This window comes from Myotis nattereri (genome assembly GCF_964212035.1).
Source record: "Myotis nattereri genome assembly, chromosome: 11".
Lineage (NCBI taxonomy): Eukaryota > Metazoa > Chordata > Mammalia > Chiroptera > Vespertilionidae > Myotis > Myotis nattereri.
In genome coordinates, this window is record NC_138086.1 from 64,221,021 (window position 1) to 64,245,130 (window position 24,110).

Sequence of the window (24,110 nt, forward strand, 5' to 3'; positions counted from 1 at the left end):
ACAAATTCTTACCAATTACAGGTCTGTGCTAGAGAGACTCTCTCATAGATCCCATTTCTGGGCTGAATGGTTGTCCACCAGCTGTTGTGGGAGGGTTCTCGCTCAGATACTGTGGTAGGTTTAGCTGTGGTCTCTGAGTACCTCATAGCGAGTTTCTGAGTTACCAGGGAAGAAATCACATTTGTTTTGTTTCCACAAACAGACTAAGGTCCAAATTCTTTCAGGAAATGGGTAGGAAAGGCACATTTTTCATTCTCATCATTTTGCTTCACGGAGGATAAACATTAGTTTTTGGCAGAATGGCTTAATGCAACAAGAATGCCCCAGGTTCCCATGGCTTTTAGCTTTGTGACCTTGGGAAAGTCACAGTCTCTCTGGGTTTTCTGTTCCTTCACTTGTAAAGGAAGAGAATTGGGCAAGGTGATTTATTGTCAAGGCTTCCTGCTCAGAAGTCTTGGCGCGGGCTCTAGGGAAGTGGCACTTCTCAAGAACTGAGAGAAGGGCATCATTTATGTCTTTCAGAAGCCAAAAATACCTCCTGGTTGTAGAGCACGTGTGATGATGACGAATGAGTATTACAGGGAAGATTAATGTATTTCATTTTCTAATCTCTGGGTAACCAAAATAGGTCAGGCTTAGACTTCGTGCTGTAACGCAGCCCTAGAAGTCAGCTAAGGACTTCTGGCAAACCTTTCTTTCTTTCTTTCTTTTTTTTTTTTAGTGAGTTTAATTGTCCTTGTTGATTTTAAATTATAGCAGTGGTCTTGCTGGGCCTGGGTCAGGACCCAGGCCAGTTCTCTAACATCGTTTTCTTCTGTTAGACCACCCGGCCCACATCCTGCCGGTGGGACTCTTCCCGGGCAAGGTGCAGACACAGTAAGGAAGAGCTGCCTCCTGCAGGGCCAGGAAGGGGACACGGGCCATGCTGCTCCACAAACACTGCCTCTTCCTTTGCCCAGGCTGCCTGCCCATGCTGCGTAGACTCCCAGCACCTTTGTCTTCTGGTTGCCCTGGGGAGGGGGGCATGGAGAAAGGTTTCGGGCTTTTGTGAAAGGTTAACTTAAAGGGCAAAGTGTGCCCTGGCCTCTGTGGCTCAGGTGGTTTAGTGTCGTCCCATGAACCGAGGGGTCACTGGTTGGATTCCCGGGGAGGGCACAATGCCTAGGTTTCAGGCTCCATCCCCAGTAGGGGGCATGCAGAAGGCAGCCAATGGATGTATCACTCTCCTTCTCCCTTTCTGTCTCTCTCAAATCAATAAAAACATATTTAAATAAAGAAATAAATGGTAAAGTGTAGGAAGAGTATAATGTCTCCAGGTTGGCATAACACAGCCCAGAGCCCTTGCAAACAGGCGGTTTGTCCAGCCAGGGTGGTTCAGGCGCTGGAGGCTCGGGGACCCGGGCAGCGACATTTGCTAAGTCTCACCATGTTACTCCCCTGCCACAATTCCAACCAGATCAGTGGTGACCATCAGTCAAAGAAAATACACTATCTGTACAGGAAACAAGATGAAGAGAGTGCACCCCGGGTGCTCAGGGTGATTCTCTGAGAGGCACGATTATTCAGGTTTCCTTAGTTCCCTCCTTTTTGTGTTTCCCGAATTTTTAACATGAGATGCATTACTTGTGAGATCGGAAAAAAGCAGTAAGCTATATTTTTATAAACTGCCCCTGTGCCTCAGGTGGGAAGCTCAGAATCCTTTCGTGGCATGTAAAGGTCCCCAACCCCAGGGATCTTTAGCCCCATGAGCCGCTCCCTACCCTCATTTACTTTAAAATACTTTATATCCTATGATAAGCCTAAGCATTCATTAAACGGTGGTGGTACCTGTACTAGTGCTGAAACTAGCACATGGAAATACGTGCGTTTGGAATAGAATTTAGATGAGCTAAACGTGATGAAGAAGGTCAAACAGTTCCCCCGATACTCCGTGTTAATTTAGGAATGAGCGCTCTGTATACTACTGGAGATGGTGCCTAGAAAATAAAATGGAGCGTTGAAAAAAAATGCATTATGATGATAAAGCTCTGTGCCTCCTGAGGCTGAATTTATTCCTTTGGAAAAAATCAGTTATGACTTTTGCACATATTGAATTATTTAAAGCATTTAGGAATGCATCCCTGGCAAAAAATGCTGTCACCTTGTTCTTGAGATTATTATTTTGTAATTAAAATTATATACCTGTTTTTAAATCATATTTTAAAACACAATAGGACAAAAAGAATAGGTTTTTATCTTTAAAGTCTAGAATCTGAATGACTTTTATTAATGGGCCTCACCATTTACTTTATAACTAGATCATTAATTTTAAGCCATTTTTTCCAAAATAGTTCTAAGGTTTCTGGGTCTAATGCTGTGTATCAGGGCCATAGGACATCTAGAACAAACATTTGACATCCCAGAATGAATGTTACAATTGAAAAGAACCTTAACCTGGCTGGTGTGGCTAAGTGGTTAAGCATCGACCCATGAACCAGGAGGTCACGGTTCATTTCCTGGTGAGGGCACATGCCTGGAATGTGAGCTCAGTCTCCTGTAGGGGGCGTGCAGGAGGCAGCTAGTCAATGATTCATCATCAGTGTTTCTCTCTCTCCCTCTCCCTTCCTCTCTCTGCAAGTAATAAAAACGTATTTTTAAAAAAGAAAAGAACCTTAGGATCATCTTACAAAAGGGGAGACAGCTGAGGGCCTGACTCAGGGTCACAAAAACTTTCAAATAGCTGCATTTTATTTTTTATTATTATTATTTTTTAAAATATATTTTATTGAGTTTTTACAGAGAGGAAGGGAGAGGGATAGAGAGTTAGAAACATCGATGAGAGAGAAACATCGATCAGCTGCCTCCTGCACACCCACCACTGGGGATGTGCTGGCAACCAAGGTACATGCCCTTGACCGGAATCGAACCTGGGACCTTTCAGTCCACAGGCCGATGCTCTATCCACTGAGCCAAATCGGTTACGGCCAAATAGCTGCATTTTAATATTTTATAGTGTCTATCTAGTTGTAGGTAGTCTCGATTTTTCCAGTATCCTTTCCTCCCTCTCTATTTCCTTATATATATTGAACTTTCCCCCTCATGATAATAAGCTGGAGTTCAGATATATTGACACAGGGTAAGAGAGGGAATATATATTTTTCTTTAAAACAAAAATCTGTGTAGGCTTTTTTCCTCCCCAAAACATTAGGTTTTATCAGCGGTTCTCAACCTGTGGGTCGCGACCCCTTTGGGGATCGAACGACCCTTTCACAGGGGTCGCCTAAGACCATCAGAAAACACATATATAATTACATGTTGTTTTTGTGATTAATCACTATGCTTTAATTATGTTCAATTTGTAACAATGAAATTGGGGGTCACCACAACATGAGGAACTGTATTAAAGGGTCGCGGCATTAGGAAGGTTGAGTATCACTGGGCTATATAATCTTTCATTGGGCTTTTCATCAGTTCCTAAGGCCATACATTAGAAAGGACACGATACTAAAAGCACATCCAATTCTGATGAGACCCAATGTTCATGGAGCTTTTCTTCTTTTCAAGACAACGCGTACGGTAAGACGTTACGGCAGCACCACGGCTGGGTCGTTCGCGGGGTTTTCGCGGTAAGTAATCCTGCCTCCTACTGTTCTGGCGGTCACAGAAGGTGGTTTGGTTTGGTTTGGGGTGCGTGTGTTCCTGTTGGCTTTGTCTTCCAGAGTAACAGAGTGTTGCTCATTTAATTAAAGGCTGTAGGTCTTTGTTGTGTAGGAAAGTCGGTGACAAAGTGTCTAGAACAGAAGGACTGTTAGAGCGTGTGCTTCGCCCCATCCTGCTCCAGCGCTCCATGGAATTTCCTTGGCTGTTCACTGGATCGGGTGCTCCAGCCGCACGGGCCAGGAGTCTCTTCTTACCCAGTTATTTTCCTTGTGGATGTGTTTGTATGCACATGTTTTTGGCTCCTATTATGCCCCACTCCTTCCCTCCCACTATGTTGACGGAGGAAAAACACACACCTGGGACTCTCAGTCCCCGGGAACAAATCGCTGAGCCCGGTGTGTGAAATAGCAGAGTAGCAGCCCCTTTAGGTCAGCAGTAATGTGTACTGTGTCTCCGTCCGGGAGCTGCCATCTCAGTCAGCTGCAGACGTGAAAAGGCTGCGTCTCACGAGGGGAACACCAGGAAACGTGGCAGAATGTGGTTAAAAATAGCCTCGAAGGTGATATTTTACTAACTGAAAGGGCAGGAGGCATCATTTGCCTAAGGCAGGAACTGTTTTAGGTCATGATTTCTTTGGAGGCAGGTAAAGAAAGTGGGAAGAATTTAAGTGGAAGAAATCAAATTTTAGTGCAAATGAAATCATTTTTGAAAGCGTGGAGATAATAGGAGCCAGACTTGTTGCAGCTACAAACTGCCCACACGTCCTTCAGTGCCTGTTAGAATAATAACTGCCGTGCAGCTGCTGGACACCTATTGTGTGCTGGGCATCATGTCAGGCACATCCACGTTTCTTACCTTTGGGAATCCTCAGCATTGGCTCCCACTATTTTATAAATTCAGAGCTATTCATTCCAGTCCCAAAGTGAGCTACCTGCTGTCTCCAAAGGCTGTGCTCACTCCCCACACACAGTCTCCGCAGTGAGCACAGAAGAATCGAGAAGCTGCTGGTGAATAACTGGGCAGTAGATGCTGCTCCATTCATCAGTCTCCCTGAGTAGTTACTGTCAGATGACAAAGCATTAAAGCACTGAGTTGCCCCGTGTAAAAGAAGGGTAAATATGGGGGAGGGGGAGGGTGCGGTGTAGAGGTAAAGTTAAATCCTGAAATATTAATGATCGAAGGGATGCTGTCAACAAGAATGCAGCTATAGCAGAAAATTTATCATAAGCATGAGTCTTTAAAAGGACTTTTTAATTTATGGCATTTTCCCTAATATGTAGTAATTTAGATGCATCACAGTGCATTGTAGAAGTTATGGAAGAATAGGAAGTGGGGGGGATTGAACTTGTCCATAGTCTTATCATTCCATAGAACTATTTTTAATATTTTTGTGATTTACCTTTCTCACTTTCATTTTTATATATTTTATATATTCTTTTAAATATTCTATTTAATTTTATATATTTCTAAATACGTATCTACTTACAAGTGTTTATATTTTATATCGACATGTTTATATTAGATGCTTATAATTATCTTTATTTTGTGTACTTTGTACATGCATGTAATTTTTTTTACTTTAGCCTGTAGTATAATTTTGTATTCTTTATCCCCACATAATAGATTCTATCATGACCATTTTTTAATGCCATCAGTTTTTGAAAACCGTTATTTTTAGTGATTGTACAATATTTCCCTACTATGGAGGTTCCGTAATTTATTTGTCCAATCCTCTGTGTTGGAAATTTAATCTGCTTCTAAGTTTCTTAATACAGATAAAACAGTGTCTGTTCATATGCATTTTTTACTTAAAAAAACCTCTTATTTTCTCAAATAGGTTTCTAGAATTAAAATTGCTGTGTCTAATGCCAATAACTACAGCCATAACTTGGAATTTTGAGCATTGACCATGCACTAGGCATTGTTTTAAGTGATCTGTGTGTGTGAAGTTATTAATTTCATAACTCAGCAGGTTCTCTTATTTTCCTTGTTGACAAAGAAATCTGAGACACAAAGGGGCAGATAATATACCCAAAGTTATAGAACAAGAACACTTTGAAAGTTCTTGATATTATTGCCAAAACTTTTAAAAGTTGCTGGTTTTTAAGAAAATAGATTATGTCGAGCCTTTGGCAACAGCCTTCTCAATTAGAAGAGCCAGATTGGCCCTTTCAGCCTCTCCCAGTCATTCCTGCTTTGGAAAGTTTATTGAGTTTCCTAATGTCCTGATTAATAAGCAGGGGCAAGTGCATTTAACTATCTCAGTTGCTCAGGGAAACATCTTTTACACTCAAGGAATTTAATTCACTCATCAGCCAAATAGTGAGCTTTTATCTTCAAACAGACATAGTCTACAAAACTGATTGATGCCCAGTCCAGGCTCTGCCTCCATCGAGGTCACTCACCATCATCACTTGGCCTTTTTGGCTTCCTCTTCAGTTGAGTTCTATCATTAGTTCCCAAATAGATGTGGCTCCATCACAAGCTTCTAGGAGCCTTTGAGGAAATCCCCGGGCCCCACTCTGGAAAACTTTTTAAATGTCTTCTTATACTAAAACATTTGTGCATGGGGTTTATACAAAATGTTACAGCAAAAAATAGCGTCCCTTCTTCGGCTACCTACTTCCCAGACCTACTCCAAAGAGGCGGCCACTTTCAACCACTGTGGCTGTTTCTTCTAATACCTCCGGGATTCTAAGAATGTCTAGTGTTCTTTGTGGCCTGATCAGTCATAGTCACTAAATGTCAACTTTCTGTTATAGATGAGAATTTAGCTCTCTTAGACCTTGCTGTCACTATCTCACCTCCGCTGCCTCCACCATCCCAAAATAATGACTCACAAGTTAATATTATGACAATGAGCCAAAATTCTATAGGTTTTTTGGTTCTTTCTTATATGTTTTTATTTTTCCCTGCACCATCAGACCTCTCAAAGCACCATCACTCTGAACTCACAAATGTGTCATTATATGTTTTTTACCTGGAGACTTCCCTGTCAGAACTTTCTAAACTCATTCCAGTTTGAGTTAGTTGTTCAGGCCTGTTGTGCTATATTGCCCAAGGACTTTTCCTCACAAGCTCTCCTACATTATTAAATCCCCACCTCACCCTCATTTCACTTCCCAGGGCCTGCAACCAGGTATCTCCACCTAACCCATCATTTTGGTGGAATCCATTCTCCAGCAGCTCCATGTGCCTGTGTTTTACATGTGCCTGGCCATAGGTTAAGCATGTCATACATATTCCATTAGTCCTTCGAATAAGGAAAGTGGTACCAGTTCTCTGCTCCAAATCAGGGAACTAAGGTTCTCGGAGGTCAAGCACCTTGCTGAAATTCCTCAAGCAAGCAAGTGAAAGATTTGGGGTCAAGTCCAGGTCTTCACCCAGGCAGGCCTGTGCTGTAAACATTTAGAGACAAATGCCAGACACTCTCCAGCTGCACAAAGTGGGAGGGTTGATTCCCAAACGCTTTCAAATTCAAAGTGTAAGGACACTCAAGAAAGAAACTGTAGAATGATAATTCAAGATTCTAAAGTGTCTCCAAAGATCTCAGCAGAGCCAGACATGGATTTTAGGGAGCTTAGGGAGCAGGTGGTCTGCAAAGGGAGGGGAGCTCTTCTGTCAGGAGCAATGTGGTGTGAGAGTGTAGTTGACAAAGCACAGAGACGACCCGAAGCTCAGGCCCTGGCTGGGCACTCATTAGCTATGTGACATTCATTTGCAAAATAGGGATATGAACTGTACAGGGTTCCTAGAGAGATGAACTGGGGTAGAATGCATGAAAGCATCAGTGCACAAGCAAGCAGAATGTTCAGTCCGGAGTGTGAAGGAGATATTGTCCATGTGGGGGGAGATGGGAGGTGCGCAGAGAAACGGAGGTATGATGATGAGAGCCAGCTAGGAGAGTGATGTGCTCTGGAGGCTGGCCAGGACTGGACAAACACGGGCAGCAATGCACATACAGGTGGATTCTGGAGGTTCAAGGGGAACCCTCTCGATCACACCATGCATGAGACCAGAGCTTTTCTTAAACTTTTCTGTCAGCACTCCCTGGCTTGATGGCTTTATTCATCCTCAAGGTGGCCCAGGTATATACCTGCTTCTTCTAGCCTTAAAATTATTTGATTTGTTGCTTGAAAAAAATTTTAGAGTCCACAAATTCGAAGGGTATATTCCTGTTGTTACTTTTGCACTCTTCAGCTGTGTGTGTGTGCGTGTGTGTCTGTGTGTGTGTGTTCACGCATGTGCTCGTGCATAGGGTAAAGCGTGCAAGGGCGAGAGTGATGCGCATTCTCACAGCAATTCTTTTGCAGCTGGCTTTGCGGGCAGCTCCGTCCTATGAAGATTTTGTGGCCGCGTTAACCATAAAGGAGGGCGACCACCAGAAAGCCGCTTTCAGTGTCGGGATGCAGAGGGACCTGAGCCTCTACCTCCCTGCCATGGAAAGGCAGCTGGCCATCCTGGACGCGCTGTACGACGCCCACGGGCTGGAGAGCGATGAGGTGGTGTGACGCCTGCTGGACAGCGGCGCCCCCTGCAGGGAAGAGCTTGCTGCCGTGTTTGGATGCCCCACTTAATTTCCAGCAGCAGCTTCAACCCTCTCCATCCCTTATGCCGGCCATGGAGAGATGGAGGCAAAGCCTAGTGCTTTTATATATCATTTTTAAATGCGTACATGTTTTGTGTGTTTAAAAATCAAGGTGCTATATATTTCAGTTCAAAGGGCCTCCTGGAAACCAAATCGTAGCTGTTTTAGAGACTTGAACAGCAAGTTATAAGAGCAGATTTGACAAGTTAATTTCTTGGGTCTTGTTTTGTTTTGTTTTTAGCTTTAAGTTTTAATGGGCCACCCAACCCAAGCTGAAAATGAGCAAATTCTGTATCAAGGACTGTAACTCACGGGTAGTGTTTCAGCCAGTTTAGGATTAGACTGAAGCTTTAGGCAGAGCTAGGCCCCCGGTGGAGGCTGTGAGGTGTAGGTTGGCTGTCCTAGACGTTCTTCAGAGGATCTTCCCTCCGGGGCTCTGGGCGCGAGGGGCCTGTAGTCGAGTGTGCAGAGCGTGGGTGTGGCATGCCAGCAGGAGGTGGAAGACACCCAGAGGAGTGCCATCCCGTGAGGGGTGGGAAGATGATGGCTCTGCAGAGCTGAGTGTGCCCTACGCTGAGGGCAGGGGGCGGGTCCTCCCTGACGACCCTGCCTAGTGCCCACCCTCGTTCCCATGCTTCCCCAGACATTGTCTCCATTGGACACCATAGCAACACCGTGACATTCGGGGGTTGTTACCCAATTTCAAAAGTAGGCTTCAGAGGTGGAGGGATTTTTCTGCTCACCATGCACAGCCTCTAAACAGGAACCAGGTGATGCCCAGGTGTGATTGTGACCCTTTGTGTCAAAGTCACATGCAGTGCCGGGCAGAAAGCACAGCCCCAGGCTGACCCACCCGGCGAACCGGGTCCTGTGGCCGGTCAGGAACCGGCATCTGAGTGCTTTTCTGGTGATTCTGTGCACACAGCATTGAGGAATCCTGAGACTAAATCTTAGTTTACAGAATTTCCAGTCTTCCACATGAGCTAAATGATGTGTCCTGTTTTTCAAAGAGGAGGAGGCTTTTGTGGAAATAACAGTTAAAGGGAGAGAGGGACATGCACCACATTTACTCCGCAGTTTTTCTAACTCAGCCAGCATCTGCGCCCGGCCAGTGTGTACCAGGCAGGAATGGTGGCTCCCAGTGTGCTCGCTGATCAGTCTTGGCTTAACCACCCATCACACAAGCTAAATGCAGCTGCTCGGCAGTCTCCAAAGCTCTGGGACTGTGGCAAGGTTTACCAGCGGGATTTCAGTCTTTCCTAAGACAACCTTGTGTGGGCGTTGCCCCTGAAAGAGTGACCCTGGGACTCTGGCCCTGCTCTCAGGAGCCACACTGCCCAGTGCCTGGGGAGAAGCCACGGGCCTTCCCCCTAGAGGCGCTTCCTGGAGTAGCTGGAGGGCATTTCCACCTTGAGGCGGCTCCCAGGGGAGAAGGTGAGCTCCTCTGAGCAGCGCAGGTGAATGCTGCCTGGGCAGCCCCAGATCACACTGTCCGAGGGCAAAGAACCCCTCCTTAGGGAGGCTCATGTGGGGAGGGGTGTTGATTTTGTCTCCCGTCTGTCTCCGAACAGATTTATTTCGCTCAGTTAGTGAAGCAGGTACTCTGTTCATAAGGACTTCTGGAAAAGGCTTCCGCTTGGAAAAGCAACATCAGATGTTTCAAGGCTGGGGAGGAGAGCGGTGCCGCAAGGATGCTGGTTCTTCTGTAGTTGAGCACTTCCTGTTGGTACTTATCAAGGTGTGTGTGTGTGTGTGTGTGTGTGTGTGTGTTGCTCCCCCTCCCACGACTAACAGTGTGGATCTCCCTGTGTGGCTGGTGTGACAGTGATGGGGACGAGGGGTCCTGCCCTTGACATCGCCTCCTAAAGGGAAGGAGACGGCAGCCAGCCTTTGCTTGCACCTTGAATGAGGACACGGTAGGCCTTGTGCCCCTGCGAGAGGATGCGGCCAGGAGCCTGTGAGCGTGGTGATGATTCCGTTCCAGCCACCTGCGTGCTCCCTGTCGCCGCAGGCGAACTCGCGAGGTGAGGGAGTGGGCACACGACCATTACCTCAGATTTGCCCGCAAAGCTGTGAATTCACACAAAGAAAGCTGCTCGGCACAGCCGTTTTCTGTTGATGTAGGTACATGGTGTACATGCCTGGGTTTTCTGGGGAGGAAGGGTTTACTGTTATCTGGGCTCACTGGGAATCCAGTGGGATAACTGGGGTAAGTTCCATTTTCTGCTCACCCCTTTCCCAACTCCATAGAAAGGGTGATGTCTTTTGAGAGGTACTTTCCTCCCTGGAGCATATACCGTTTGCCTAAGATGTGTGACGCTCTGAGAATCCTTCAATAAAAGGAACCAGGAATTGAGCCCAGTGCCAGGCGATAAGTTCAACCTGACCTGAAGCTTGGCACCCATGGCACTTCCTCCTGGATCCACTGTTCTGCATCCCCCTTTTAGTCCAAGTCCTAATTTGTGCTACTTCGCAGTTACTATCTCAGGAGGGGACAAAGAAAAGGTAGTTAAGGCTTTTTCCCCCATAATCCTGCCAGATTCCAGGACACTTAAGCTTTCTTCCACCTGCCGGCCAGACGAGAGGAGAGCAGAGCAGAGCGCCGGTGTTTGTCACAGAGCAGTCACCTGGCTGTCCTGGCTCAAACACTGAGATCCCTTTTCAAGAGGAACCTTAGAGAGACCCTGAAGGGAAAGGTAGTGTGTCTCCCAGGCTGAGCCCTTCCAGGGTGTTCCGTACGCCATCGTGTCCTGTCCGCACCTGTCCCACAGGTGGGAGCCAGGCTTGACACTCAGGAGGGGTCGGTCTCTCTCTTTTTTTTAATATATTTTATTGATTTTTTTACAGAGAGGGAGAGGGATAGAGAGTTAGAAACATCGATGAGAGAGAAACATCGATCAGCTGCCTCCTGCACACCCCCTACTGGGGATGTGCCCGCAATCAAGGTACATGCCCTTGACTGGAATCGAACCTGGGACCCTTCAGTCCGCAGGCCAATGCTCTATCCACTGAGCCAAACCAGTTAGGGCAGGGGTTGGTCTCTTAATCTCACTGAACAATGACAGCAACTGCTTTGTCCTTTGAAAGCACATTTGACATTTTATAGCGAATCCTGTGAAAATTATTAAGTTAGAGGGATGCCCTTTGGGGGGGGCGACACCCACTCATGATTGACAGTGAGCTGGACAGTTTTCTCATCAGCTCTTCAGGGAGTTCAGAAGTGGGGCTCCGGGTCGACTTGAAAAAGCTGTGCCCTGCCCATTAGGAGCTGTAGGTCGTGGCTTGAGGCAGCTTGCCATCGTTTAGGGCCATTCTGAACACAAAGCTCCCCCAATGCCTGTTCCAGGGTGAGGGACAGCTGAGCTCCGGGTTTAGCTGAGCTGCAGGTTCAGCCGGGCGGCCTCTCTCCTTTCTCACGCTCGCTCGCCCGCACTGCCCTCATCTGCGCCCATCCTGCGCCCATCGGAGCATCAGCGCCCCTGTAGCTGCCCTGCCCCTTCCCCAGCAGCACCTTCTGGCACCCACCTCGCCCAGGCTTAGGTGCCTCATCAGCAGGACTCCACGCCCTCCCAGGCTGCACGAGCTTCCTAAGAGCCCTCTTCCCAAGGTCACTGTGAAGCAGGTGACCCCCAGAATGCGTGGCGTCCTGGAAAGGTGATCTGGAATTAGAGGAGTGCCGCTCGGAAAGTCCGCGGCCTTCTCCTTCCAGTCACTAACCGTGTGTGCGTGTACATCCAAAGAGTCAATGCTTTCACCTTCATGTTTCCAAAAAAGTGGTTTTAATCTTTAAAATATGTGGTGGGGACCAATAGATAAAGTACCCGTTTCTTTATTCAGTGTGGAATCAGTGAAAGAGCTGGGTAAAGGGCATTTTACTAAAGAAACTTCACCCGACTGAAAATCTCAGGCATCGTGTAAGGCCCGAGCGGGCACCAGGGGTCCTGGGCAGTAGATGATGTGAGACATCCAGGAAGCTTTCGAATGAAAACTATTTTTTTCCTACTAAACTACCATGTCCTACAAGAAGTGGTTACGCAATGGTGCATTTCTGAATCACTGATTAAAATCACTTGCTTCTGATTGTAGTCATGGGTTTTACAATCCTCAGCTCCCCCACCTTCATGTTTCATTTCTTTCTAAGATGAACTATCACCTTTTTTATACTTTTAGATTTAGGGTTTAGAAGTAAAGCATATTTTAAGCCATTGTTCCCTTAGCTGAGCTAATGTGTTTGGTCTTGGGGACCTGGCGCCGTTGCCCTTTGATCTGATACAGTCTGTGTGCAGAAGACTTTACTTAGAAATATGTCCTGCTTCGGTGTCCCTTTGTGACCTGCAGTTGCTTACTCAGGGGTTTCACAGTAATGACATGAATATTCACTAGCTGTCTAATGGTGGTGTAAGACAGCTTATCTGTTACAAGGTTGTTCGGGTCCTTTCGAAGCTCCATGTGCATCCTGCTCTCTATACCATCCTGTACGCTCCCCCTGCATCCATGCCGCCAGAGCCACCTGCATGGCTTCTCCGCACAGCTGCGTCAGGGCATGACTGAGCACTATTGACGGTACAGTTGACGCTTGCATTAACCTTGCTCCTCTGCTGTTCTTACATAGCCTTTCACTAAAAGGAAAACACGTACCATGACTCTGTGATGCAAACATTCTTTGGTTACCCTTTGAATCACTTCTCCTTCAGAGTGAACAAATCTTTCCAGCTAAGCTATGTGAGAACCCAAGAAAGAGGGGCTGCTTGTTTTAAGCACGTCCTTCCACTTACACACATTTTAAAGTGTGGTATTTCCTCCCTGTACTTCATAAACAGAAACCATCCCGGGATGGTTGGTCTCCTTGCAAAGCTGTTCTCATCCACACAGACTCCAGTAGATGCTGGTGTCTTTATAGGTGTCCATGGAGTCGGTGATGACAGGAAAGGTGATCTAGAAGTAACTTCTGTTGGTTCCCAGAAGGCTAATAAGCCAGTCGCATGGCATATTTGATGCATGAGTCTCCTGTGTCATAACAGTTCACTAGAATGTCAGTAAACAGCCCAACTACCTCATGTGAAATTGGCTGTGGACAATCTGTGTCAGATGAGACATGTGTTAAGGTCACTTTAATCTGGTTAGTAGATGAGACAAAACTGATGTCTCTATAAAGAAGAAACACGTCCAACCAGATGCCAAAGGCTATGATGTACATAGGTTTCCTTGGGTTAATTTTTTTAAATCAGTGTTTAATTCCACCCCCAGTATTCTTATCTCGAATGTTCTTGGTCTCACAGATTCATGCACTTTGAATATCTGTCACACGCAGTCTTTGTTACCAGTTCTTGTCCTTCAACGTTTTAATTGAGCATCATAATGACAGTAGGAAACAAGTGTCAAGTGGTTTGTGGATTTCTTAATTTGGATGGACCTTTACTTAGAATATAATATGTTGGAGCCTTTTTAGGACCAACCAATGAATGAAGATTTCATGTTTAGTGTTTCATGTAAAACTCTGTCCAAGTTCTTACTCTGTATCTTGTTGGGGGTTGGGGGAGAAGAGCAGAACAAGGGAGGGTTTTACTTTTTTTGCAAAAATGTTTGAAAACATCTGTCAGATTTTATATTCATTAGTTATAATAAAGTTATTTTTAAAGTATTTTATCAAGTGCTTCTGTTAAAGATTTTTGTGTGGTTTCTTAGCGTAAATAAGGCCAGATAACAGAACCTCCTTCCCCTAAAATAACTATCAAAATAAATTACAACTTAAAAATAAAAAACACTTAAACTCACCAGCAATGAAGCAAAGCCAGGAGCCATTGTTGTTCTTTAAACTTCAAAAGATGATCACAAGAAAAAGACCAGATTTTCCAGCATGAATCCAAAGAGCTCCCAATCCTGCCTGCATTGAGGGAATATGCAAATTCAGAATTCTCATTAAAGTCATAGGTTTTGGTCCTAGCGGGTTTGGCTCAGTGGATAGAGCATCAGCCTGTGGACTGAATGGTCCCGGGTTCAATTCCGGTCAAGGGCACATGCGTGGATTGCAGGTTCGATCCCCAGTAGTGGGGCGTGCAGGAGGCAGTCGATCAATGATTCTCTCTCTCTCTCTTTCTGTCTCTCCCTCTCCCTTCCTCTCTGAAATCAATAAAAATGTGTGTTGTTTTTTTTAAAAAAAAAAAAAACACAGGTTTTGGGAAGAAGTTGGTTGGAGAGTTGGGCAGGATGGCTAATTCCTTCCTCTGAGTGGATAATTTTAGGAAGACAAATATATTCTAACATACGTGTAATTGGTGACCTCCTCCCTGCCCCCCAAAAAGGAAGGAACTAAAGAAGTATTGAAAGACATAATACAGAAAAGTTTTCTGGGAAGGAGCTTCCTGAAATGAACCTGCAGATTGAAAAATGTCCTATGTTCTAGGAAATCTCTCAGAAAGTACTTGCCACTAAAACGTATCCTGAAAAGGTAATGAACTAGAAGAATTCTTCACCACTCAGGCAGACAATGCAAGTCTCCAAAGGGTCTGAAACTTCCATAAGAGTCAGTGACAGGAGAAAATGGAGGAATGCATCTAAAACTCTGAGTAGGAAAAAAGTGACTTAAGGATATTATTGGCAGCCAAGTTGTCAAAGATAACATCAGGTACTCTTAAGCACCTATGAGTTCTCTTAAGAAACCATTTGAGCCGAGACCGGTTTGGCTCAGTGGATAGAGCGTCGGCCTGCGGACTGATAGGTCCCGGGTTCGATTCCGGTCAAGGGCATGTACCTGGGTTGCGGGCACATCCCCAGTGGGAGATGTGCAGGAGGCGGCTGATCGATGTTTCTCTCTCATCGATGTTTCTAGCTCTCTATCTCTCTCCCTTCCTCTCTGTAAAAAATCAATAAAATATATTTTCCAAAAAAAAAAAAAGAAAAAAGAAACCATTTGATAGGAGAGATGAAATCAATAACTCTATAATGGAGAAGCTTATAGTAAAATGACTGGCAGGAACATTGAATTTATATAAAGAACTAAGACCAAAATCATAGTGTAGATACATATTGCAAATATTATAAACCTTAATAATATGACATAAGTTGGAAGTGGAGGAAGGGAGGTTATACTAGTGCCAATCTCATTTTTATAGCAGAGAGTTGATATTGTCTAAACAAAAAAAGCAAACATAATGACTAACTTTAATTTTTTGGTAATTTAAAAAAAATACATTTATTGATTTTTAGAGGGAGAGAGAGAGAAACATCAATGATGAGAGAGAATCATTGATGGGCTGCCTCCTGCACACCTCCTATTGAGAATTGAGCCCAAAACCCAGGCATGTGCCTTGATCAGGAATTGAACCGTGACCTTTTGGTTTATAGGTCAAATGCTCAACCACTGAGCCACATCAGCCAGGCGAATTTTTTGGTAATTTAAAAAAATAAACTTGAATGGATTTTTAAATAAATTCCTGTTGGGATAAAGAAATATTTAAAGTTTAGTAATTGCTTCAGTTTATTTTTTTTTGGCCTTAAATACAAACCAAAAAAAAGGCTATTTTTTACAAATTAATGTGATTAGAAATAAACGTGATAAATAAAATGAGTCTCTATTTATAAAAATATTCTCTATCCTTTTATCTGTTAAAAAAAAGTCCAGAATGATATTCACCTAAGTCAGTGATGGGGTTTTTTTTGTTGTGTTTTTTAATATAAATTTTATTGATTTTTTTACAGAGAGGAAGGGAGAGGGACAGAGAGTCAGGAACATCGATGAGAGAGAAACATCGATCAGCTGCCTCCTGCACACCCACCACTGGGGATGTGCCCGCAACCAAGGTACATGCCCTTGGCCGGAATCAAACCTGGGACCTTGCAGTCTGAAGGCCGACGCTCTATCCACTGAGCCAAACCGGTTATTTTTAAGTGGGTATTGATTTTATTTCACTCTTTTCTTTGTACTTTACTATATTACTTGACTTTTGCTTTATAACCATGCTTTTTTGTTTTAAAATAGGGTGGAGGGTATTCAAAAAACAAGGTTAAAAAGCATTGTAGAGCCAGAACCGGTTTGGCTCAGTGGATAGAGCGTCGGCCTGCGGACTCAAGGGTCCCAGGTTCGATTCTGGTCAAGGGCATGTACCTTAGTTGTGGGCACATCCCCGGTGGGGGGCGTGCAGGAGGCAGCTGATCAATGTTTCTCTCTCATTGATGTTTCTGGCTCTCTATCTCTCTCCCTTCCTCTCTGTAAAAAAGCAATAAAATATATTAGAAAAAAAGAAAAGAAAAAGCATTGTAGAGTGTTGGTGGACCACTGGCATATACTGCTACTTGTACTGGCCTTTGTTTTACAACTCCCAGCAAGATAACTGTAAATGTTTAACTTAACCTCATCACACTTCCTTCCCCCCTCTACTGGTTATTTTTCACTCATAAGCTCTTGTTCCTTTACACACACGGAGATATTACTCATCTCCCATTTCATATGACTCGTAAGTGTTGCATTCTTCTATGGCTAATGGGAGAGACTGTACGCCAGGATGATACTTAGCAACTCGCCCCATACAGCTGAAACAGATGAAAAGTAGGAAAGATGAAGTTTCCCTGGCTGACAGTCATTTTACAAGAGGAAGCCAGAAAGACTCAGAAACAAGGGAATTTTGCACGTGAATTGGCTACACTCCATCTGAGGAGCCGAAAGGACTCTCTTTGTGCTTCTGTGAGGCTGGAAATGAAACGTCAACCCCTTCTCTGCCCAAGTGACATTGCTGGCAATAGAGCTGTACTCCGGTATTGGCTTATGCGGATCAAACCCAGCTGCCGACCATGGCAGAGGAGGGAATGCAGCGCTGCGTTCATTCAGTAAGCGTTTGTCTAAGGACCACTCAGGACTGTGTCTGTGGAAACCCATGGAAGGCCTGCATTCCATTGGGGCATGTGTGCGAGCAACTCAGGACCCTCTGTCACACAGGGAGGCTTCTAAAATCCGAAATCCTTAACCTCGTTGGTATAGAACGGTGGTCACTGGGTTACAGAGCTGAAAGACTCCATCTGTCATGGAGGTGACACTAGTTATGGCAAAAGCATTAGGAATTGTGCCTGATGTGTGTGGCACAGTGTCCAGCACAGGGTAGGAGTTCCCAAAATGGTGGTGGGGGTCAGATTACTAGTTGTTGCTGTTTTAAAGGGAAGTATAGCTCCATCACCATTGGGGCTAGCCTTTTCCTATAATTCAAATGCCATGACTATAAGATATAAATGAGTTTAATTCTAGACCCGGAACTATTCCATTGGCCTAATTGTCGCTCTCTGGGCCAATACCACACTATTTTTTAAAGAAAGTACTGCTATCTGTTGGAATAAGTTTCCCCCACTACATACACATCTTTGGTTTCCTCTTTTAAAGAGTTTTGGCTATTCTTCATGCTTTAATCTTCTGTATGAATTTAAGAATGATTTTGTCAACCTTTGAAAAATACCTTGTTGGAATTTTTATTATAATTATATTGAACTTTATAGACTGATTTCAGGGGAAGCTGCTGTTGCTACAAACTTTAATCTTCCCATCAATAAATACAGTTTTTATATTTCCATCTATTTAGGTATTCTACTATGTTCTTCAATGAAGTTTTAGAATTTCATTTGTAAAAGTTTTGTGCATCTTTTGTTATATTTATTTCTAGGTACCTGATATGTTGTTGTTGCCATTGAAAAATATATCCTTTTTTAAAAATTACATTTTATAATTTTTGTTGCTGGTGAATAGCAATGTTACCAGTTTTACATATCTGTTTTGCATTCAACAACCTTGATGAACCCTTATTTCTAGTAGTTTATATTTCTTTTTATTTTTGTATGGGTTAGAAATCAGATTAAAGTAATCTTTCTTTTTAAAATAATTTTTTGTTGAAAGTATTACATATGTCCCCTTTCCCCCCCATTGACCCTCCCAGTCCACTCCCCACCCCAGGCCCTCACTGCCTCATTGTCTGTAGCTATGGGCCATGCATATATGCATACAAGGTTCTTGGATTATATTTATTATATTTTTCTTTTATAATTCTAATAACTTTATTTCTTTTTCTTTTCTTATCACGCTAGTGAAAAGCATCATCCAGTACAATGTTGAATAGAAGTGGTGATAAGTTATTGTGTTCCTGATCTGAAAGTGAATGTTTTCAACATTTTACAGTTACATATGATTTTTGCCACATAATTTTTTAAATTGCTATAATTTCAGTAGCTGCCACTTACCAGGCTAAGGAAGGTGCTTTCTGCTTCTAGTTTGCTATTGGTATTAATTATGAAACAATGCCAAATATTATCAAAAGTTGCTCGACATTTGTTGACATGATCCAATGGTTTTCTCCTTTAACCAGTGAATATGGTAAATCTCGCTAGTTTGCTTTCTAATTTTAACCATCTTCGCATTTCTAGAATGACTCCAACTTTGTGATGATGTGTTTTTAATAGGCATTTCTGGATTCAGTTGACTAACCATTAATTTAGGATTTTTTACATCTACATTTAGAAGTGATATTAGCCTTTCATTGTTACTTTCTTGTTCTGTCCTTATCTGAATTTGCCATCAAAATTATTTTACTTCATAGCATGAGGTGGGCAGTGTTCCCTTATTTTATATTCACTGGAACATGTTGTATAAGGTAACAATTATGTTCTTTGAAGTTTGGGTGCTAGTGGAAAAAATCTTCCGGGTTTAATGGGTTGTTTTATTTTAGTCTTTTTTTTTTTTTTTTTTAGGAAGGAGGGGCTTTTAAAACTTCTGATTTAAGTAAAAAATTTAACCAAAAATTACATTCCTACTCGAGTAGTTTTATGAAGTTATGTTTTTCTAAGCTATTGTGCATTTTGTGTATGTTTGTAATATACTGGTTGCAAGTTGAATTGTGCCCATGTGACCCTGAGAGCATAGTCTGGGTGGACTGGACAGGAAGCCGGCTCAGACTGGCCCCACCTTCTTAGAGGCAGGGCCACCACTCAAACCAGCTTCCCACAGACCAGTAGCTCCCCTCCTCTGCCAAAAGGGTCTTCCAGGTGCTGGGCAACTGGCTTTCTCAGCCACTGCTCTAAACAGCAAGCCCTTGACTGGAGACCGGGCTCGCAGTCTGTTGACACACTGACAAGCTCCTCACCCAGGTCCCGGCATGGCTCTCGTGCAGCCATGGAAGACAGGGAACCATACATTGCATCTCTTCCTGCTGACGCTTGTGTTGTAGGTTTCCCCTCAAGGAGCCTATTTATCTCAAACTGTGTCACACTGTGGAATTCATCCTGAGCTCAGAGACCTGACAGGTGGTGGCAGTGAAGGGGACTGCCTTGCACAGCCCTGGTACATCATTGTTCTTAGAATTATGATCATAACTCCACTGTTTTGTAGTTTAAATCTCCATGTGTCATTCCTAATTATTTATTTGTGCCTTCTCTCTGTGTGTCTGTCTGTCTGTCTCTTTTAATTGATGTTAGAGAAAGGGAAAGAGAGGGAGAGAAAGTAACGTCGATATGAGAAACATCAGTCGGCTGCCTGTGGCATGTGTCCTGACTGAAACCTGTGTGTGTCCCACCTTTTGATATATAAGACAGTGCTCCAACCAGCTGAGCCACACTGGCTGGGGCCTGTCTCTCTCGCTCTCTCTCTCTCTCTCTCTCTCAAGATTTGTTGTGGTTGTTTTTTACTTTTATTTTGGGATAATTTCAGATTTACAGAAAAGTTGCTAAGATAATACAGAGTTTCTGTATAACCCTCACCTTCTTCTGTAACGTTAACATCTTACATGTACATGTGTTTAAAAATTAACATTAGGACAAGTATCTTAGTACAAATGCTGTGGCTACACTACAGACATTACTCAGGTTTTACCGGTTTTCTCATTAATGACCTTTCTGATCAGGATGCAGTCCAGGATCCAATATTGCATTTAATGTCATCATATTTAATTTTTAAAAGCTCAATTGTATTGAGTAAAATTATGTACTCTGAAAATTCACCCATTTAAAGTGTAAAATAAAGTGTTTTTTCTTGTATTTTCAGAGTTGGACATCCCACACCTTAATCTGATTTTAGAGTCTTTTTATCACCCAAAAAGGGACTCTGTATCCATATTAAGCAGTCACTTCCCATCTTCCCTCCTCCAGCTCTAGCCAACCACTAATCTGCTTTCTGTGTCTATGGGTTTTTCTACTCTGGACCTTTCACATTCATGGAATCATATAACATGTGGTCTTTTACAATCTCCCAGCAATGTTTCACAGTTCCAACTTTTTCACATCCTCACCAATACGTATCTGTTTTTTAAGATTGTTACAGCCATTTTGGTGGGTATGGCTTTGATTTGCATTTCCCTAAGGACTAATGGTGTTGAGCATCTTCTCATGTGCTTGTTGGCCATTTGTATATCTTCACTAGAGAAATATCTATTCAAATTCTTTGCTCAAGTTTTAATTTAGTTATTTTCTCATCATTGAGTTGTAAGGGTTCTTTATGTATTCCGGATACAAGTAAGTCTCTTTTCAGATATATGACTTTCAAATATTTTCTCTCAGCCTCTGGGTTGTCTTTTCACCTTTTTGCTGTATAATTTGAAGCACAGAAGTCTGTATCTTGATGAGGTTCAGTTAATACAGTTTCATTTTATGTTATTGCTCGTGTGTCCTTCTATTGTATCTAAGAAGCCATTGGCTAACCAAGATCACGAAGAATATCTCGTTCTCCCAGTGCCATCTGTAAAAGGGACTGTTCTTTTCCCTTCATCTTATGATGAGACTTGGAAGTCTCATTTCACCCTTTAAAAGACTGTGATGTTAATTATTTTCTCTTGATCAGAATAATATAAAACTTGGGTCATGTCTAGGTGTTAGGAGAAAACGTAAACTGTTCATGGTACCACTACCTCGAAGTGACCGCTGTTTATGTGTTTCCTTCTTTTATCCTGCGTGTCTAAATATACATACGTGTGTGTGTGTGTGTGTGTGTGTGTATACAGTTGACCCTTGAACAACATTGGTTTGAACTGTGTGGGTCCACTTACACCTGGATTTTTTTCTTTTTTTTTTCCTTTTTTTTAAAAAATATATTTTATTGATTTTTTACAGAGAGGAAGGGAGAGGGATAGAGAGTTAGAAACATCAGTGAGAGAGAAACATCGATCAGCTGCCTCCTGCACATCTCCTACTGGGGATGTGCCCGCAACCCAGGTACATGCCCTTGACCGGAATCGAACCTGGGACCTTTCAGTCCGCAGGCCGATGCTCTATCCACTGAGCCAAACCGGTTTTGGCTGGATTTTTTTCAATAAATACTATAAATGTATTTTCTCTTCCATATGATTTTCTTAATAAGATTTTCTTCTCTCTAACTTACCTTATGATAAGAATACATTATATAATACATATAAGATATAAAACATGTATTAATTGACGATGTTATCGGTAAAGCTTCCGGTCAACAGTAGGCTATTAGTAGTAAGGTTTGGGGAAGTCAAAAGTCATATGCAGATTCGAGTGAACAGGGGTTGGCACTCCTAACCCTCGTGTTGTTCAAGGGTCAGCTGTTTCATAACTGGGTTCACATATGTACATCTGTTTACTAATTTTTTCACCTATTGTATTTTTATTATATGATTAAAAGTTATTAAATTTACTTTTCTGTATCCTGTGACTTAGGCATAAAAAAGAGAATACCTACTTTAGGAGAGCCACAATCCTAACTAACTTTGTGCCACGGATAAAAGTCTTGATGTTGTATCTCTCCCATGGAACTGATTTTCATTGACTATTGTCTGTGACTATGACTATTTGCTACAGTGAATCTCAGACGCTCCCCCATTCTAGCTTTCTTGCTGAAATTGCTGTTAATACTAGTAGAGCTTGGGGTGTCTAACATGCCCCCGACACGTTGCTATATAAGGGCCGTGAAAGAACAGAATGTAATACTCTGCCCGTGGGCCAGGGCATCAAGAGCATCTGAACCAAAGCTGGGGAACGACAAGTGTGTGGATGGAATGCTTCCGAAAGCAGCTGGGCTGCGGGGAGTGGGCGCTGTGTTTCACTTGGCCTTCTAAGTATAGGTCCAACTCTGGCCCGGCCCAGCCATCTGTCCTTTGGCACCCATGTCCCGGTTGACGTGAAGATTGTGGGAAGCTGAGTGGACATCAGAGATCATTCCGGAAATTGTAAGACGCGGTCAGGGCTGAAGGGCGAAAAGCGTTCTTGAGAAGCCAGGCTTGTAGCCCACCATGACTGAGAGCTCAGACAAACTCACGCATCATTATAAAATGCGCCTTCTCATAAGCCACGCCTTGGCCTGTCCCTTTCCCCTGTGCAGTGTCTCCGCAATTCCGCTCCTCGGTGTGCCCAAAAGCACTGAAGACAGCTTTTGTACTGTGGTAAAGGACACATAACATAAAATTTACCATTTTAACCACTTTTAAGTGTACAGAAAATCAAGATATTTTTTACACCTAAAACAATCTTGCAGTTTCCTAGAGGGACCTGGGAATCACAGAGACTGTTCTTCCACCGAATACGTGAGAGGGGAGGTTTAATGTGCTGCTATTGTACGAGCTGCAGGAGAACCGCTGTCAAATCAGAAGGCAAACTCAGCTTCCCCTATGGAATTGGTATCCATAAAGTGTTGCTATAGAAATATTCAGAAGGGTATGCTCACTAGGAAGACCCTGGAGGTTTGTCAGTGCCCTGTCTGTCCACGAACTCTTTTGACCCTCAAGGAAAACACTGATCAAAATCCTTATGAACTAGTTGTTCTGTGTTTTCCTGTATTTATCAGAGTCCTGGCAACACTTTGCCTGATGATGTCGGACAACAGCAGTGTGGTAACAGCGGTATAGTGTTCTCAGTCATAATTCCAGTTGTTATATAACATGTTACCTTGGCCTGGCCACAGTTGTATTTCTTTAATTTGAGTCTAGTATCTTGTAGGCCAGTGGATTTCACATGGAGACTTTCCTATGGCTGATGTGTAGATCCCATTCCTAAATCTCCATATTTTATATTCTTAGTGTATTCTTAGATTATGTTTCAAGATTTTTTTCCTCTATAACATTATGTTTCTCTATTTCTATGAATCAGGTTTCTTCCAATATAAGCTTAGTCATTATCCTTAGGGACAGTTTCCCGTTTTCTTCTTTTTTGGAAGGGCTTTGTTATCCTTCTTTGCATTCCATAGAAACAACCACATTTCCTTGTTGCGTCATTCTTGTTTGGCACCCCTCATCAGACCTGTACATGTGAGGATTACCAGCCACAGAGTAACCACAGCCATGTTGAGGCACTGCTAGCCACAGGTAGCACTGGTTTATTCCGGGGCTCATGTGAAGGCTCTGCTGTAAGCTGCAGGCCAGATTTTGTCTTCAGCCAAGAAGGATGGTCTCAGAGTGTTTCCCCGGTGCAGAAAAGGACTATCCCTGTTACTTCAAACCCTCAACACTTCAGACGTCGCCTCGAGGACATGGGCTCCTGAGCGGGTATCTCTTGCATGACTTTCAGACACCCCGATGGACAGTCAGTATCTCCAGGACTGGTTTTAGTCCAGAGGTCGGCTCACCCAAGACCCAAGACACAGGAATTCATTACATATGAATGAGTGAACCCACGAGGAGCTTTCACTGTGGTTGTTATGGGGAAATGTTGATTTTGTTTCAATGTTCTGTATTCTGGTTGTATAAGTAAACATTTTTCTGTTTCTTAAGCTCTCTGTAACCTAGCAGACTTCTACCTTGTTCAGACACTTTAGTCAAGACTTTATTATTAGCTCAATGCAATTTGTCAGCAATACACCTTCAGTCTGTTAACGTGCACCCGTGATTTAATATCTAAAATTAATCAATATCTCTATCCACCTAATAGGCAACCGCTATTGCAAGAACCTTGGATATATACTCAAATT

At 43.3% G+C, this 24,110-nt stretch overlaps 1 protein-coding gene across 1 annotated transcript in view; it reads left to right on the forward strand.

Moving 5' to 3' along the window:
• Nucleotides 1-8,931, forward strand: part of PLEKHA8 (pleckstrin homology domain containing A8) — a 48,210-nt gene extending 39,279 nt beyond the window's left edge. Inside the window, exons 13-14 of the mRNA XM_081102032.1 lie at nucleotides 3,544-3,605; nucleotides 7,953-8,931. Of these exons, the coding sequence (XP_080958158.1) occupies nucleotides 3,544-3,605; nucleotides 7,953-8,150 (260 nt within the window). The 3' untranslated portion in view covers nucleotides 8,151-8,931. The remainder of the gene's footprint in view (nucleotides 1-3,543; nucleotides 3,606-7,952) is intronic.
• The last annotated feature ends 15,179 nt before the right edge of the window (nucleotides 8,932-24,110 follow it).